The sequence below is a fragment of the Cololabis saira genome, chromosome 15 (assembly GCF_033807715.1).
Source record: "Cololabis saira isolate AMF1-May2022 chromosome 15, fColSai1.1, whole genome shotgun sequence".
NCBI lineage: Eukaryota > Metazoa > Chordata > Actinopteri > Beloniformes > Belonidae > Cololabis > Cololabis saira.
Genome location: NC_084601.1, coordinates 14643276 through 14661111, shown reverse-complemented (window position 1 = coordinate 14661111; position 17836 = coordinate 14643276). Strand labels below are relative to the sequence as shown.

General features: G+C 41.6%; 1 protein-coding gene across 2 annotated transcripts in view; it reads left to right on the top strand.

Moving 5' to 3' along the window:
* The first annotated feature begins 444 nt into the window (after positions 1 to 444).
* Positions 445 to 17836, top strand: part of LOC133461607 (electrogenic aspartate/glutamate antiporter SLC25A13, mitochondrial) — a 44263-nt gene continuing 26871 nt past the window's right edge. For both annotated transcript variants that reach the window (XM_061742707.1, XM_061742705.1), the window contains exons 1-5: positions 445 to 572; positions 5457 to 5572; positions 9584 to 9723; positions 13788 to 13934; positions 15861 to 15999. In XM_061742707.1, the coding sequence (XP_061598691.1) occupies positions 463 to 572; positions 5457 to 5572; positions 9584 to 9723; positions 13788 to 13934; positions 15861 to 15999 (652 nt within the window). In that variant the 5' untranslated portion in view covers positions 445 to 462. The remainder of the gene's footprint in view (positions 573 to 5456; positions 5573 to 9583; positions 9724 to 13787; positions 13935 to 15860; positions 16000 to 17836) is intronic.

Sequence of the window (17836 nt, the reverse complement as noted above, 5' to 3'; positions counted from 1 at the left end):
AGAATAAAAACCCCTTTTTTGAAGCAGGAGTCTGTCCCAGCCTGTAAGAAGGAGGAAGCAAACGAAGCTTTGTTTACGAGACACAAGCCAATAAAGATTTTTACACAGATTTTTACACAGCAAAACCAAAAAGGGTCCTGATTAAAATGTCGTACTATACTGTTTGTCACTGTTTTTTACCTGATGTACGTGGAGTTTACAATCATAAGATGTGTTGTCATTGTTTTGCAGGCAGTTTTGCCAAGAAGGGCTGACCGCACTGAGCTGAAAGCCATTTTTAAAAAGGTGGGATTTTCATATAATCATGTATTGTCTTTTGGCTCCCCCCACTTATCAAAGCTTAGTTAGAATTTTTGTTTCAGGGGTATTTATGAAAAAAATCAAATTCTATAGCAAATCATGCATCTTTGTTTTTTTCATCCTTCCAGTACGCGAGCGGTCAGGAAGAATGAGGACTACTTCATGTCCCCGCAGGACTTTGTGAACCGTTTCCTCCACTCTCACACGGACACACGGCTGTCCGATGAGGCCACGAAGCTGCTGGCTGGAGTGGTGGACCAGAAGAAAGACGGGTTGGTGTAACGGTTTCACACACCCTGACAAACTTTGACACTAACTTCTCATTATGATGTCACTGAAGGACGGCATGAGAAACGTACTGTTTTAAAAATGCTCCGATACAAGTTGTGAATCTGAGAGCAAAAGCATTTTCAATAAAAGTCTAAATTAATGCTCATATTAACGCTGTGTTATGAGTATTAAAATGATAATAAGTGCCAAGTAATAAGGTCATCTTAGACTGATTAAAGCTGTTAGTAGATGCATTGTGTATCACTTTGATCCAGTGTTTATTTGTAACATATAAACAAACCTATGATTTCATCTTTTAGTGTAAAAATACACAGAGGGATTGGGAATTATATAGCAAAGGGACATCAAACCAGCAAGTCCTCTTTCAGGTGTTTCCTTCTTTGTAGATGCACTCCCAATTTTGCACTTACTCCGCCTCCCTCATTCCCATCTCCCCGTGTTTTTTTTTTTTTTTGTACATTAATATGTATGTATTTAATGATACATAATGATGGGTAATACAATGTTAGGGCAAGTCAAAAAAGATTTAAAAAAAAAAAAACATTGCCATGGTAACCACCTAGGTTTCTACAAAGAGCAAAGTGCACACGGCTACGTAGTTTCATGCTATTACATCTGTCGTAAGGTTTGTGTGTGAGCGTGTGTATGTGGTGTGTGTGTGTGTGTGTGTGTGCCAGCGTGCACAGGGGACAGTGAGATTGAGTAGTGGGGGTTTTGGAATTGGAAAAAGAGAGACAGAGCAAAGTGTGCGTCCACACACACATATAGAAAACACACACACATGCACTGTAATTGGCCATGCTATTCAGGAGCACTCCATTGCATTGTGTGGCTTTGGAGCAGGATAAATGGTGGCCGTGGCATCAGGGTAAATCTATTAGAAACCCATGGCCCTGGCTTTGTATCTAAACCTCATTTTGGTTTTGTGGAGGGGAATGGAAATGGGGAGGGGGGGGGTGGAGGGGGGGGGTGAAGCGGGAAAAGATGTAATTTTTAATTTTCCTCTAAATAATGTTCAGACTCTGGTTAACATGCTTACATTTTTTTTTTATTATTACAGTTGAAGTTGTAAATGTCTAATGACACTTAGACCGTGATGAAGTGTTCTCCTCATTAATCCCGAGTCCAGATAATTATTCTGCAGACCCGTGTCTCTTCAGTGTGCAGAACAAATGCAACGCAGGGATGTAAACCCGTAGGTCCTGGCTAAAAACACAAGTGCATTGTTTTCTAAATGCTTAGCCGCGCAAACTGCATGAAAGGAGCGACGAGCGGGACAAAACAAACCACTTTTGCAGCTGTATTTTCATCCAGCATGCCTGATCACATGCAAATATGTCTGTGAACAATACGCTGCGGTTGAGTGCAGTGTATTCGAAGCTTAGTGCGCCTGCTGATTTTTGCCAGGTAGAGCTCCATTTCAGCAAGATGAGTCTGGGGTAATAGATTTAGCAGGGGGTCGGATGGCAGGCGGCACGCTTGCTTGCCTTTGTGTTGGAGTACATCTGTGCGAGGGAAATTTTACTTAGATGCCAGTTTGTATTTCGTTGTGTGTGTGTGAGTACTTTGGCATGGAGTGTGTGCGCATGGTGCGATGTAAAATGTGAAAATGCATTTATCTGTCTCCCCCCTTGGCGACTGTGTAAATCAGGGGATGTAGTGACAGTCCTAACAATCTGTTATGTTGAAATCACTTTTCTACCTCTTATTGTCAGTGAGACAGAAAGACAGATGGATGGATCAAGAGAGTGAAGGAGAGACAGTTCTTTGGAGGGTGGATAAGCTTCAATTTTCAGGGAGCTGACATACAGGACTCACAAACAGTTTAAAGATTTACCTTTTTCAGTTGACTTTAATACATCCTCTTTCTTTTGTGCTTGTCTTTTTTTCTCCGATCCTAAGTTTCTTTGTATTTACATATTCTAATGCACTCCTTCCATTTCTTTAAGACCCTTTTTTTGACTCCATATATATATATATATATATATATATATATATATATATATTGCAATTGTTCAAGTGTGAAGAAAAACCTCTTTCCCCCCGTAGACTCTTGGAGGTTTGAAAAAGAGAAAAAACTTTGTTAAGGGAGCATGCTGGGAAAATAGCAGACTGCCAGCTGCAGTGGGCCTTCTGAGCACGGGCTGGTGGGTGTCCAGTTCTAGTAACCGAACAGATACTGACAGCTCTCCTGCGTGTGTGCAAGAGTGTTTGTATGCAAGTACACTCTGGGTGGGTGGAAGGCTGTCAGTAATGATGCTTACATGCCACGGACAGGGGGATTATTGAATCCCCTCTGGACCCCGCTCTCCCACTACTATCAGGGCAGGAGAGCTGCCTTTTCTGTTAAAGCAGGCCAAATCAACACCAAGCGTTCATGTTACAAGTAAACAGGGTTTCAAAGCCCGACTTTGGTTCAGAGGAAGGTACGGTATTTGGATACACGCTGATAGGAGGCGTAGCCGTATGATGAAGATGAGATTTAACAAACAACAATGTTCGGAATACAGAGCCTTTATCTCAGACGCATGTAATCAGCTCATTTGCACTGACTTTTGAATGGAATGGCGAGAAAAAGCAGCCTTCAGCTTTTATCCATAAAAATCCTGTGGGGTAAAGTGAGTGCAGAGTAAAACAAACAGAGGCCACGGCACAGCAAAGCCTCATCTGCAAAGTTCATCCTGGGCTGTGTGCGCGGACGGGGCAGCCCTGGACACATGCCATGGCAGTTGATGGTTGGGAGATGCTGTCGGTTGATTTGATTGAGTTGCTTGGTGGGGTTACGTCTGGATAGCAAAAAATCATGGCCTCCACACCCCCCTCCCGGTCTCAGGGTAATCATTTCGCAGCCGTCATGGCGCTGCTAATCAGCCATCATAGGCATCAGTCCCAGCTCCACCGTCGTGTGTGGAGTGTTTTTCTCATGTGCGTTATGGAGAAACCTTGTCTGGACGCCGCGCTGTAAACCGTGTTTCAATCCCTTAGTGATCAGCAGCCCTCTCAGTTACACTAATGTCCTGATTATCCACGTGTGGGAAAACACAGATAGGAGGATCAGTGTGCATGTAAACTGATGTCTGTGGGAAAAAAAAGAAAAAAGGTAAATGTAGGAGCATGTATGTTTGTATGTGTAAGTCTGCACTGCAGCTTCTGCTTGTTTAAACTCCCTCATCAACCTCTCGGCGGTATAATTTCAGGATGCACAGTGCATGTGCCACGAAGGAATGAACATTGTTTGGGAGTTTAATATTTTCCACCAGTGCTCGCAGCAAAGGTATTTTCTTTGTTTTTAACAGTGAATCCAGAGTCGCAGCAGTGTGCTTTCATGCCCCCTTCCTCCTACCTGCCCTCAGCAGGGCCCTGCTCATAAGAACTACCTGCCTAGTTAATAAAATAATTAGTCTGGTGTTTGAAATGACGACATATTTTTTTCACATGCTGCTGAGGTATTTCTTTGTTGCACCATAGTTCTTTATTCTAACCAGCTCTTCATTGTGTTTTTTTAATTTATTTATTGAGAGCAAGTGTTAATCTAAAAAATGTGGGGATTTTTGAATAATTTTTAAAGGGACTGCATCTGCAGTATCTTAAAATCAGTTCCTCTGGGATTAATGCTGAGTTCAGCCTTTTCTGATGTTATTGTGATGAGAAGGGCCTTTTATTTGTCGGTGCACATCTCTTTGTCATCAGTTTGTTTCACCTACACAGGAATTGGGGATTTGAATAATTCAGAATGCATGTAAGGATGCATATACTGTAAGCACCCACTTGCAAACCTGAAACAAACACCTCTAAATTTAATCAGTAACATAATTAATTACAACAACCAGAAAAAAAAAAAGTAATCATTGCACCGTTCCTCCCCTCCCACTGCCACACTCCCCCTCAGAAATTAAAATAGGTTTAATAGATGGATGCTTGGGGACTGCTCATTAGCTCTGACCCGTCCTGTAATTATCAGATCCATTAGTGAAATTCGTAATGGACCTATGGGAACTGTGAACCGGGGCCTAAATAAAGGCTGGACCGCGTGGTCCAGTCAGTTCCCCACAGTGGGACTCCTTCACTCCTTCAGGGGGAATATGTATGACATGTGGACCGTTGTGTCACTACGGGTAATCAGGAGATGCAGTTGCACTTAAAACTAACAAATGTAAGGGTTAGAATAATGACAAACTACTTCATCATCTTAAATCCTTTTCCTTCTCTGCTTCTTTTGATGTTCACGTATTAACATCATATTATATTATGTTTCTACTGGATTAAATAATGTTTCCTTTACTGGTTCCCGACTTGCTGCACGTCTGTCTGCTTGTTTAAAGTGGCACGCTAAAACGTGAAACTGCATGTTTAGGCTTCTTTTGCACGTGTGCACGCGGTGCAAAGTTGGCCCTTTCTGTCCGAGCTGCCAGCTCAGATCGGGAACACACACCGAGCCTTTTAAAATGTTTTATTTTCTTGCTGTCACACTCAATGAGTTTATGACATTACATACTGACTAGCAGCGTTCTGGATAAAGGCTGCTTGAATTATGTTCAGTGCAGATTGATTGGTTGTCTGAATGTGCGTATGATTTAGTCAGCGAGTGGCAATAATTACGACGGACTCTGTAGTGTAATGGAGTGTGTTAATAATAAATTGGTCTTTCAGTTTAATGTATATCTTCATTAGAGTAATTTAGGCTTAAGTCTTTATTGTGTGTTATATGACTAATTGGGTTTAGAAGACTTAATGATCAGATGTGTGGCTGATCAGTGATAACATACTATACAGGGAACCCAATCCTCCAGTACCATGGCAGTAACTCAGCTGAAACGACAGCTTTTGTTTTCCACAGGTGAAACTATCCTCTTTCTCTCCTCCAGTTTGATCTCCTTTCAGGAGTTTGCAGCTTTCGAGTCGGTGCTGTGTGCCCCCGACTCCCTCTTCCTGGTCGCCTTCCTGCTGTTTGATAAAGCAGGTGATGGAGTGACCACTTTTGGTAAGTAACTTTACTTCATAGCTTTAGATTAAATTCTGCCCAACTATATATATGTATATATACAGATTCTCATTTGCTCTGACATGCACTGTGAGCTGTAAGGTCTTATATAGACAGGTGTGTGCCTTTCTTAATCAAGTCCAATCAGTTTAATTATAAACACCTGGACTCCAATGAAGGCGCAGAACCATCTCAAGGAGGATCAGAAGAAATTGACAGCATGTGAGTTAAATATGAGTGTTGCAGCAAAGGGTCTGAATACTTATGACCATGTGATATTTCAGTTTTTTATTTTTAACAAATTTTGCGAAAACTTCTAAATTTCTATTTTTTTCTGTCAAGATGGGGTGCTGAGTGTACATTACGGAGAAATAAAATTTTCGATTTTAGCAAATGGTTGCAATGACACAAAGAGGGAAAAATTTAAAGGGGCTTTCCGTACTCACTATATATTTTAATAGATGCATCAAACCATTCACAATGCTTTCAAACCTACAAAACAACATTCTCACTCGAGACTCTCTAGGAATCTAATCTTGATGACTGCAGTCCTCAAGATGTGTTGAAGTTTAAAGAACAAAGGAAAAAAAAAACATCAACCGTCGTCTCACTCGTGAGGCAAAGTTCAGGATGAAAGTCTCATGACTCAACTGCTCCTACTTCTGTACATGGGTTTGGTTGACTGTTATTAATGCTTATTATTAAGTCTAACACTCCGCTACTCATGGTGATGATGCGGTAAAATTGTCACAGCATCAATAATAACGGAAGAAAACAGAGACAAAATCGCTGGCATGTCTCAACTTGGAAAATCCGTCATAACAAATAGCAAATAAAGCCTATATGTTCTTATTTTTTTATTTTTCATGGTGTTAACAATATTTTGCCAGTGTCACTGCCTTTTTGAAAGTTCTGAGACTTTAAACAAGTTGTCGTGACCACGCAAGAAAAGCAAACTGCTCAGAAAAAAATCAGGGCACCATGAAGGAAATAGTTTAAAAGAAGACTCCTGCACTCAGAAAAACAAACAAACTAAGCAAACACTCGTCCCAAGATTGCTCAGGTATATCTGTAGTTTAAGAGTGTAGGTAAACAACTTTCACACACACCTACACAAAATAACTGCTTTGAAGAGAATGATAAACAAACGATATTCAAAAACACATTGAAAAATGACCCATTTTATTTATGTGCAATCAACAGAAACCTTATCCTGTAAAGAAGTGGCATTTTTTTTCATTCCTAAATTTAAAGTAAATCCCTGATGCATGTAAATCTGACAGACCGAGAAAACGTCACAGTTTGCAACTTTAATGTTATGAGATTTCAAATGTGAGCAGAGGAACTTTGTCTTCCCAACTGACATTTAACGACGCCTCGTGCAGGTGGAGCGCCGACACTGTTCCTCTCAAATGTGCCCCTAAAGATGTTTCCAGAAGGTTCTCCCTTGTTTACGTGAGGCCTGCGACCTCCGCTCGTCTGCTGTGCCACGTCTGCATCCACAAACAGAAACCCTGTGCCCGCTCCTGTGTTGTGCCTTTTGAGATAAGGTTAAGTTTGGAGGTGTAGAGGCGACTAAAGGATGCAGATGAAGATGGAGGAGAGGGTGGGCGGCCGCATGACCGCGTGTGTACGAGCATGTGCGTGATTGGCACCATTACTCTGATGCCTGGAGACTCCGAGGTGAAAAAGGGAAGACATTTGTACTCGTCGTGCATTTCACATTTGCCTAATTGATTTAAACAAGTCTAATGCCAGCGTTCTGTAGGTGTGCGAGGCGTTATTGCATTAGGCTTGATTTAAGATGCAGCGCACACATCCTGCTCACAAACACGAAAGTGAACTTCATTTTAATTGTTGCTGTCGACAGGGTGCAAGATCACTGCAGGTGATTATATATGCACATATGTAAATTTTCATATTTAAAAGGATCAATTAGAGTGACGTTGTCTTGGTGGGAATTAAAAGGTCTGCTGTTTTTTTGCATCTCTCAAAGGTTAATGAATATACCAGTGCATGTGATGTGTTATGGGACTGGCGTACAAGTGGAAAATTGTATGAAAAACATAACTCACATCAAGCGGTGCACAAACACTGACTGCAGTGTCAGGCTACCATTTCACCAAAAGCAAATAACTTGTGACTGAGATTATAGACTTGTCAAAGTTGCTTTATTATGATATATTGCAGAATTCTCTCGTTTTCCCCTGCTTTTGCTTTTACGCTGCCATTTGTTTGATTGAACTGCCTCACCAAAATACATAATAAAGAACGCCCCCCCCCCCCCCCTTTTTTTTTTACGACCTATTAAATACATTAATGGCTGCAGCTTATGTCGAATTAAAGCCCTGTTTGTTTTTTAAGTGCAATAAATGTCTGTAGCCCGATTTCTTTTTTTATTTCATCTTTCTGTAAAGACATTTTTTATTCGATAATAACTGGAACAGTTTCTGTTAAGCGCAGGCAGCATAGCGGTCTGAGTTTATGCCACGTAAAAATAAATGCATAATTTGGTGGAATGTTGAGTTCGTTAAATATTGCAACGTAACTTAGCACATGACACACAACTGCAGCGCAGCCATAAAAGCAAAACAGAAAAAAAAAAAAAAATTACTTAAAGAGGACTGGGTGTTGACAGGTCTGTAAAAGCTGATAATATAAATGCCACACTCTGAGGCAGCCTGTCTTTAAAGGAATTAAAGGCTGTATATTTATTGCCTCATTAAAGTGTAAGAAAAAAAACAACACACACACACACAAGCTGTCTTCCTTCACAAGGTAAGGCTGAGATGCAGCAAATATCACCTTTCTTTTTCTTTCTATCTCACTCCCTGCTTGTTAAAAAAAAAAGAACTTGTTTCTTTCCCCCTTTTCTTTCTCCACTCCTTCGGTCTGTTTGGTAATAAGAAACAGGTCGCCGTATTGGTTTGTTTTTGTTTCTTTAGTAAGGCTGTAATTTAGGACTCATGTTCAGTGTCTCTCCACTTCGCTGGCTGTAGAGGCTTAGAGGGTTCAGGCAGAGGAACAGAAGTGAGAGGAAAATGCTTTCCTTCTCCACGAGGAGAGTCTCCGCGGCTCAAAAAGGTTCTGCCATGTGTCATTCAAGTCCGATTTAGAGGAGCTTAAGTCTCAATCAGAGCAGGAGTGTGCTCTGGAGATTGACAGTGACAATTTGTCAGAAACAATCTCAGACATTTTCTTTTTTTCCCCTTTTCATAAATCAAATAATTACTAATGTTAACCACAAGACAGGAAACACATGCTATTTGTTAAGGCTTGACTCACAAGACTTTGCACTGACAGATTTTAAAGTCTTAATTGGAGCAAATTAAAATTTGAGTAGGAAGAAATGTTTGATAATGGTTGGTTATGAAAACACGAGTGTGTAGATTTATGTCCATTAAAAGGGAGGTGTAATCCATAAAGCCTAAACCCAGTTGTTGTCCTGTAATTGGGAACGACTTGAAGAAAAGCTGATATGTGTTTGGCTCATTGCTGAGTGAGTTAAGTTTAAAATTGTTTACCTGTCCATCAACACGGTAAATAAGTAGCAAAGCTTTGAGCAACGTACAGTATTTATGAAATTTGGTATTCATGTAAAAATCTAAGGTAGTTGCACTTTATTTTAGTGCCTTTTATTCTACAAGCTTTATTTCCGAAGAAAATATTTTTCTTCTTGCATTTATTTAATAATTATGTTAAGAAGCTAAAGTAGCATTTAAAAAATCCTCAATTAAATACAGTACAACGTACTTTAACATGATAACACATTTATGGATTAAACTGCTCAATTTAGATTAATTACGATTAATGACATGCAGAGGTATATTGGTAAAATATATTGCACTTGAAACTCTGAAGAGGAGATATTTATCCAGAACTGAAGCCTTTTACAATTGTAAATAAACTGATAATCAAAAAAGACCTACGTGAACTGACATATATATCCTGATTATTGTATATCAGCAATTTAGCTTGATATTTTGACCCTTTTTTTTGTCTAATCTGCAGAGAACATAAAGCAGGTCTTTAGCCAGACCACCACCCACCAGCGCATCCCCTTCAACTGGGACAGTGAGTTCATACAGCTGCACTTCGGTGCACAGAGGGACAAGCAGCTCCGCTACAGCGAGTTCACTCAGTTTCTTCAGGTGGGTTGGAGTGCTGAGCACCTTTACTCTGTTGCTTCTGTCTTTTATTCTTCTTGTGTCCATTCAGGAGCAACTATCATTCATAATCAGTTCATTTGCAGCTACTGCTTTACGTACCTGTACAATTATTTATTCTCACTTTTAGCTTCCAGGCCGAGCGTAAAATCATGTGAACAAATAACATTAGCCGTCAGTCGTCCAGGTACGCCCCGGTGCAGTCTCGCGCAACTCTGCTGGTCCTGTCGCTCTCAATCACAACCCTACATGTTGTCCTTATTAGTCATTAATGAAACACCGCGGCCATGCGTTTGGGGCATTTGGGGCATTTGTTTTCCATTAGCTGACGTACATTTAGATTTACTCCACTGCACCTCTTCTGAAGCAGGTAGAGAGACATTTCAATGTCCATAAATAGTATAGTTGAAATACTCCTAGTGTATTTGTGGAGTGTGAGCCATTTTCCAATACGATGTCTAGACTTAAATCAGGCCTAAGCAGGGAGAGGTGGTGGAGTGGATGGGAGAGAGGGCTTGAGCTGTGCCAAGTTTGCATCTACACTCACCATGTATCTGAATAAGCTTTTTATATTACACTTAACTTATACCAGATGGCTTCCACACAGTGGGCAGCTGCATACTGGTATTGGGACATTGTTATAGTATGTGCATATAAGTATCTCTACATATGTGTGGTGCTTGCAAGCTTTATGTGTCAGCAGTAGTATGCAAGCTTTGTGCATTTGTGTTTTGTGCACTCATTTTCGTGTGTGTGTGTGTGTGTGTGTGTGTGTGTGTGTGTGTGTGTGTGTGTGTGTGTGTGTGTGTGTGTGTGTGTCCTGATGTGCCGCTCTGTGGCATTGTGGACGGTGGATGTTGTGCTTTGCGCTGACAGCATGCCCGGTTCTCTCCCAGTCAGTGGTTTTCAGCTTTTCACAACAGCAGGCGAGCAGCCAGCAGCACTTATTTCTCAACTATGAAATGCACATTTTCTACATATGTTGCCTGTATTCGATCATTGTTCACAGCTTTTAAGTAATGCCCTAATGTTTAGCAGATGAAATGATTTTCATGTTATATTGTAGGTTGTTTCTCTGCATCAATATGTTGTTTGAAAAATCAATTAATAAATAACCGAACTCGATATTATGATAACACACTACACACATTTTTCTTTGAATTATTTATTTCAGGTGACTTGTTTTTAACTTTAAAACCTAAAAAAAATATATGTGTATAACTCATCTACAAGTGTTCTGAATTATGAACATTTGTTCGTAATTTTGTTTAAAATACGCCACTTTTTTGTCCCCCAAAATCTCCCTTTCTTTTATTTCCCTTTCCTTACATGCATGTGCTTATTGTTTTTCTACCGTTGCAACCACGCCGCTGCCAGATGCTCACAAGATGGGATTATCAGGGAAAACGTTTGCGCCGCATATTTCTCACAAGGGCTCTCTCTGGCCAATTACTGTCTTGATGGAAGCCAGAGATTCTCACCAATTACATGCATTTTTCCTGTCTCATGCGTGGACTCTGGCCAAGTCTCCGCTCGCACTGTCAGCGTGGTGTTATCTCTGGCCCTGGCTTTACCCATGTCCAGAGAAGTGGCACATAGTGGGTGCATAGTAGCTCGTATTATAGAATCTACTTGAGTTGCACGGAGGGGGACACCACACGTCCCACTTCTTTCCCAAGCACTCGAAAAAGCAAATTGTTGGCATAACTCTGACTTTAAAGGTCCCAATTATACGTGTGACTCGACCAAGAACCAGTCGCCAGACCTTAAGATCACTGGCACGCATGTAAATGTGCTGCAGTGCTTCTCTCTCTTGCAATAACTTTCACGCTGCGGCGATGAGGAACGACTCTGCTCCTCTATTGTTCAAGTTTCGGTGAGCGGAGAGAGAGCGCAACAATTGAAAACAAACAGAGGTGGCTTGTCACGGGTTTTTATTCCCGCCCAATGCTTCGGTGGTCTCTGGCTGGCTTTCCTAATCACCCAGCTTTATGACTTCTGCCTCCCTGACGCTCCTCCTAAATAAAAACCATGTCCCAGACGAACACACGTACAGTTGCAACAACTTAAGGTTTTAGAAGGCTGAGACTGTAAACTTCTCGTTCTCCTGGACCACAGTTGTTTTGTTGTTCTGTGTGGTTGCAGTGTGGCTTTTCAGACTTTTGACTCGTCATGAGCATTATGGGATCTAATTTTTTATTTTTTCTTCTCCCTTCATTTGCAGATGGACACAAACAGATTAAAATATGCACACAGCAAACAAGTGGCTGCTTCCCGCTCCACTTTTTTGTTTTAATTTGAGTTATTTATCTTCCCTCCTCCCTTTCTTCCTTGCAGTTTATTTCCCAGCAAAATGTTTTGACCTACTCACAACTGACCGGAGGAGAGAGTCACAACTCTCAGGATGCTGACACTAAAATATCTCACGTTATTTACCTTGGAAATGTTTACATGAATCAGTCTCTTCATTTTCTTGCTTTCCCCCCACTTATCCACTCTCTAGAACCCCTGCTGCGCTCACAGGAGATCCTGAAACATGGCTGCTGCATTTGCCGTTTTTGCAAATCTGTCTCTTTTGTTGCTGTGCCTGTTCTTACTCCCCTCCACTTTCCATTTAGCTTTGTGTAAATGTCACTCTTCCACAGTTGTTTCTCTAGGGCCCCTTGAATTTGGAGTTTGATCAGTTATGTTGTCACTGAAATATCACTCAAATTCAACACAACAATAAGTCATATTCTCACAGGGTTTTGTGTTGTTGTAGTACCACTTTTTTCCCGAGTTCCATTTACAACAGCAACATCCATCTCAATCAATCAAATGAATAATGTCATGCATGTTCGGGACTTAATCAGTCCTCCTGTAGCGTGCTTTGTCCGATGTGTGTGGCTTTAAAAAGATAAAATAAATAAAAATGTAAAAAGACCATTTGTTCTTGGACAATGCGACAGTCATGTATACTCAACTGAATTACTAACTTGCTTATCGCGCTAAAACTGTTTTCCACGCTTACTTTGAGAAATTATATTTATGACTATTAAACCTCTCTATTTTTATAGTTTGACCTACAGTATATCCAAAATTTGGGGGATTTTTATTAAGTTAATATGATTTATCTTCATATCTTTTAAAAATGTTTAAAAGCATCCTCTAACTTATTTGTCCTCAGTGGAGGTAAAATGTTGATTTTATGCATTAAGACAAACGCAAGGAGCCAATTTTTTGTTGTTGTTGTTTTTTCCCCCCATTTATCTTTGTCCTGAAGCTCTACAGGTGAGTCAGGAGCCAAACCAAAAAGCATTGTAATGCCATTGGTGAGCCTCTGGCTTTATTTCTCAGACTCTGAGAAAATAATTTTTTTGTCCTGCGGTCTTTCTCTTTTGCTGTGTCTGACCTTATTGTTGAAAGCTCGAGGAACCGTAGATGGCAGCGGCTTGTTTACAGCATCTCTCTGAAGACTTGTGGTTGCAGGTACCGATAATGGCTGCTAATTTCAAAGGCCTTGTGGGAAACATCCTCACCACTGCAACCTCCTGTTGTCCCTGCAGACCTTCAGTGTGTGTGTGTGTGTGTGTGTGTGTGTGTGTGTGTGTGTGTGTGTGTGTGTGTGTGTGTGTGTGTGTGTGTGTGTGTGTGTGTGTGTGTGTGTGTGTGTGTGTGTGTGTGTGTGTGTGTGAGAACACGGACAAAAAGTGAGCAGTTGGGTGATTACCTGTCTTGCCTGTGTGTGCTTGTCCGTGTGTTTATGCACGTGTTAATATGTTTCTCCATCAAGTGGGTTTAATGTGGATTTGGGGAGGGTGTGAAAAGCCCAAACAACGTTTATCAGCAGGCATGACGCTGTCAGGAGGGCAGACAAAGCTGAAGCCAGGCTAAACACTGGCAACCTGTAACTGAGAGATGGGTGCTGAGTTTTTAATGCATATGTGCAGATTAATGCAAACCTTTAACTTATGAGGGCGATTTAAAGAGGAGAATGATGCAGATGCAGCAACAAAAGTATCAGCTCTGAGCTAAAACCAAAATTTGACTCCCTTTCCTTCCCTCCACAGGAGATGCAGCTGGAACATGCACGGCAGGCTTTCATCCAGCGTGACCGAGCCCGCAGCGGCTCCATCTCAGCGATGGACTTCAGGGACATCATGGTCACTATCCGGCCTCACATGCTCACACCCTTCGTAGAAGAATATCTAGTGGCGGTGGGTTTTTATTCATTTTTTATTCTGTCTCTGTGTATTTTGTTTCACCAAAGTCAGGTTCATGGAAATAGTGAGTCATTAGTTGGTGTTGACTTACTTTTTTCGGGCAACATTTTAGGAGATACATTTTACAATGGCTTCATGTTGGATCTCAACAACCGTGCTTATCAATGATACAATAAAAAAATAAAAAATAATATATATATATATATTTAAAAAAAACAACATATGCTTGTGTAAATGCTTTGACTCCCACTTTTGGATGTCAGACGTAAACTAGACTTTGCATAGGGACCACCCTCACATATGTAGCATCAGCGGTTGATTGATTTGGGTGCTGAAGTAAGCTAGCAAACCCAACAGCCTGTTATTACCGTGTTCTCCATCAGAGAGGCAAAGCAAAATGGTTTCACCCTCTCTCGCCGCTTCTGTTTTTTCCTTCACATTTCCCACAGTCCAACACGGTGCCTTTCTCCCGTCATCTTGCCGCATCTCTCTTTCTTCTTCATTCCTTTTTTTTTAACTATTCTGTCACCTCTCATCTGTCTTCTCTTGTTTTCCCTCCTCCAATATTTTTCTTTTGCTCTCTCTCTCTCTCTCTCTCTCTCTCTCTCTCTCTCTCTCTCTCTCTCTCTCTCTCTCTCTCTCCCTTCTCAGCTGCCCCTCCCTCCCTCCCTCCCTCCTCCCCCCCATGTCTCTGTCTCTCTCCCAACATGTCATTAAGTCTAACCTCTCTGGCAGTGTCAAAGCCAAGCAGGCCAGCTGAATGGGAAGATAGAGACAGAGATAGATGGAGACTGGAGCTTTGCAGGCCATCATCTGCCACCGTGTTTGTGTGCGCACGTGCATGAGGGTGCACGCTCTGTTTGTTTTGAACACTGAGATGTTTGTCTTTTCAGTGTGTTTTCTTTTTTCTTTCTTTTCTTTTCTTTTGCGCGTGCGCGCACCTCGCGTCTGTGTCCACGTCTTGCCCCAGTCCATAAACACCTTGCAGGCTCTGTCATTTTCTTCGCCGTGTTTACCTCACCGGCCAGACGTGTTAGTAAACTCTCTTGCATGTACGCGTGCAGGCTTGCACACACGCACACACGCAAATATAAAAACCTCATAAACAATGCAGGAACATTAAAGGTGGTATTATGGTAGAGGAAATCTTATTTTTTTTTCTTATATATTATTCTCCTTCTATTCTTTTTTTATATGAGTTTGTGTTAAACATCACGGTAAGATCCGTGTGTACGGATCACAGATATGGACAAATACAAAACTGTTCCTTCTGTTAATTTCACCCAAGCAAGACTTTCCCTCCCTCATCGCAGACATAGTTGAGCCACAGCGAGCTCTCCCAATGTGTCTTTAAAGCAAACAGTGCCATCTAGTGAGGGGAAGGTCTAAGTCTCGCACCGACTCAACCCTTTTTAAGACGGCAGAACCTCTAGGCAACAGCAGCCCAAAACAGGATTCATAAAACATACTTGAACACTTACTTCTTTAGGAGACAGCTAGAGCTGCTTCTCCAGGCGTTTTAGAGCCTCGTTTGATAAAGATGGGATCATGGTTCACATAAAAGACTTTGTGGGCTGTTTGGAATTTCCTTGCAAAACCTGGGGTCTATTTTTAATCTTGTTACCTTTTTTTTTCTTCTATTTTCTGTTCTTTTACCGCTTCCTCCACCTCATAAAGACAGTTAATTAAACTCCCTGAGAGAGCGACGTTATGCGATGGAAAAAGTAGTAGTTGTACAACATTAACGTCTCCCCATGCAGAGATAATGAAGAGGGACACCTCTTTGACTTGTCCTGCTCTTGTTCACTTTTTATTGCATTTATGAGGATTGCATTTGGACACATGGCTGGTTGGCATTGTTAAATGTTTCTGCTGGTGATTGTTTTGCTTCTTAAACAAACCCTGTTCATCCTTGCTCAGGTTGCAGGGGGAAGCACATCTCATCGGGTCAGCTTCTCCTACTTCAGTGGCTTCAACTCGCTGCTCAACAACATGGAGCTGATTCGAAAGATCTGCAGAACTCTGGCAGGGCCCCGCCAAGACGTGGAGGTCACCAAAGGTACAGAAGGGGGAAAAAAAGTACTAAGACAAGCAACCGAAGCGTTTATGAGACTGAAGACGTGCAGAAGACACAGTCAAATGTGGTCACGTGCAGAGAGGACTAGCCCACAGGCACTAATGTGCTTTCCAGATAATGCATTTAAATGTGTTTGTTTGTTGAAACAGGGGTGGAAACTTGCTTTTGTTTGGTTTTTCTTCCTTACTGGGGGCATTTAAATGGGCATGATGGATTCAACCCAGCACACAGGCTACATACCCACAATTCCTGGCGGAGCTCCTCTTCTTTGTTACACATCATGACATTAGTCTGAGATCCACCATTTTTGTCTTGTTTTTGGTTGATTGAGTCTTTAAAAACCAGCCTGCAATTGTATGCCTTTCGTCCTGCCTTTATTTTCTTATGCGTGTCAATAGATGTCTGTGTATGTCTCTCTTGGTTAGATTTTTATGTCCCCCACTTATCGCCATTTATGTTTGTCAGGAAGCCCAAAAAGCTTACTCTGTCTTTCTCCTTTCCCCCTCTTTCTTGTTTTTCTAACTCTATCTCTGTCTCTGATTGTCTTTAAGCAGCTCTTACGACTTCTCCACACGGCTCGGGGCCACTAATGTAGCCTTACGATGCTATCTGAAGCCTTATCAAGGGTGTGGACCATACATGACCCGGGCCAAGAGCCCGTGCACTCTCCGTGGTGTTCCCACCATGGGTACTCCAAGGCTTGGCTCAACTCTTGATGGCCCGCAGCCAGCCAGACCTCCACAGCCACCACCCATCCACTCTCAACTCCCCAGGTCATTAAGACCCCCTTGGGGAGTGCAACGCTCAGTACCGCCTGACCCACAAACACACAGTGTACGCATATCTGCGTGGATCTGCCATGTTTGCGTGCATGTGTGCTCTGCGGCATACTTTTCTAACAGCAACACACATGCATCCAAATACATTTACACAGCCAAGCATGCACACATGCGTAATAATCCAGATTGATTCCTTATGCACAACAAGGCCACTGTTTTGCCTGGGAGACATCATTACCGTGCTTCAAGCCAATACGACGCTGAGCGCACACATATGTATCTGTACTACTGAGTGAAAATGTTGAGACGTTTATACAAAACACCCTTGATGGACCCAGCAGTTTACATGGCAGATAATTACTGTGTCTTTGTGAAAACGTTAGAGTCATATGTATCTTACGGAGCACGCGTTGATGCACGGCATCTGTATTACATTACAACATATGCGCCGATGACAGTTTAAGCCAGGTCGTGGCATTAAATTGCAGTAACCACATGTTTGACAGCGGGATGCAGTCCACCGAGTGAGTTCAGCTATAAATAGCTCCATGATCATTTTTGGGTACAAATATACCCTGTAAATAGACGGTCAACAAAACTGGGAAACTGATAATTATCACATTTTAACATGCTCAAGTAAAACTTTGAGGGAAGAAAGCAAACCAGCTAAAATGCTGAGAATGTTAAAAGACCGAGACTACAACCGAAGCCTTGCCGGGCCTAATTACAGCCGCATAGGTCTGTCATTATTCTCGGACACTGGGAAAATTATAATAATAACAATAAAAAGGTTTTTAGGATATTTAAATTTAGTTTTTGATGTCCATGTAATTTTCTAATTTGGTGGATTGTGCTTGTTGTTGTCTGTTCATTGTGTTTCCTCTTAAGGAAATATTGAGAGTATTTCATTTTTTTAAGGTTCAACAGGATCTGTGTGATGATAATTTCAGCGGTCAGGTGTGTAACCTTCCAGTTTCTTCTGATCAAACACGAGGATATAGTTCGAGTATGCGGCGACAGCCACTCCCATTTTTTTATGT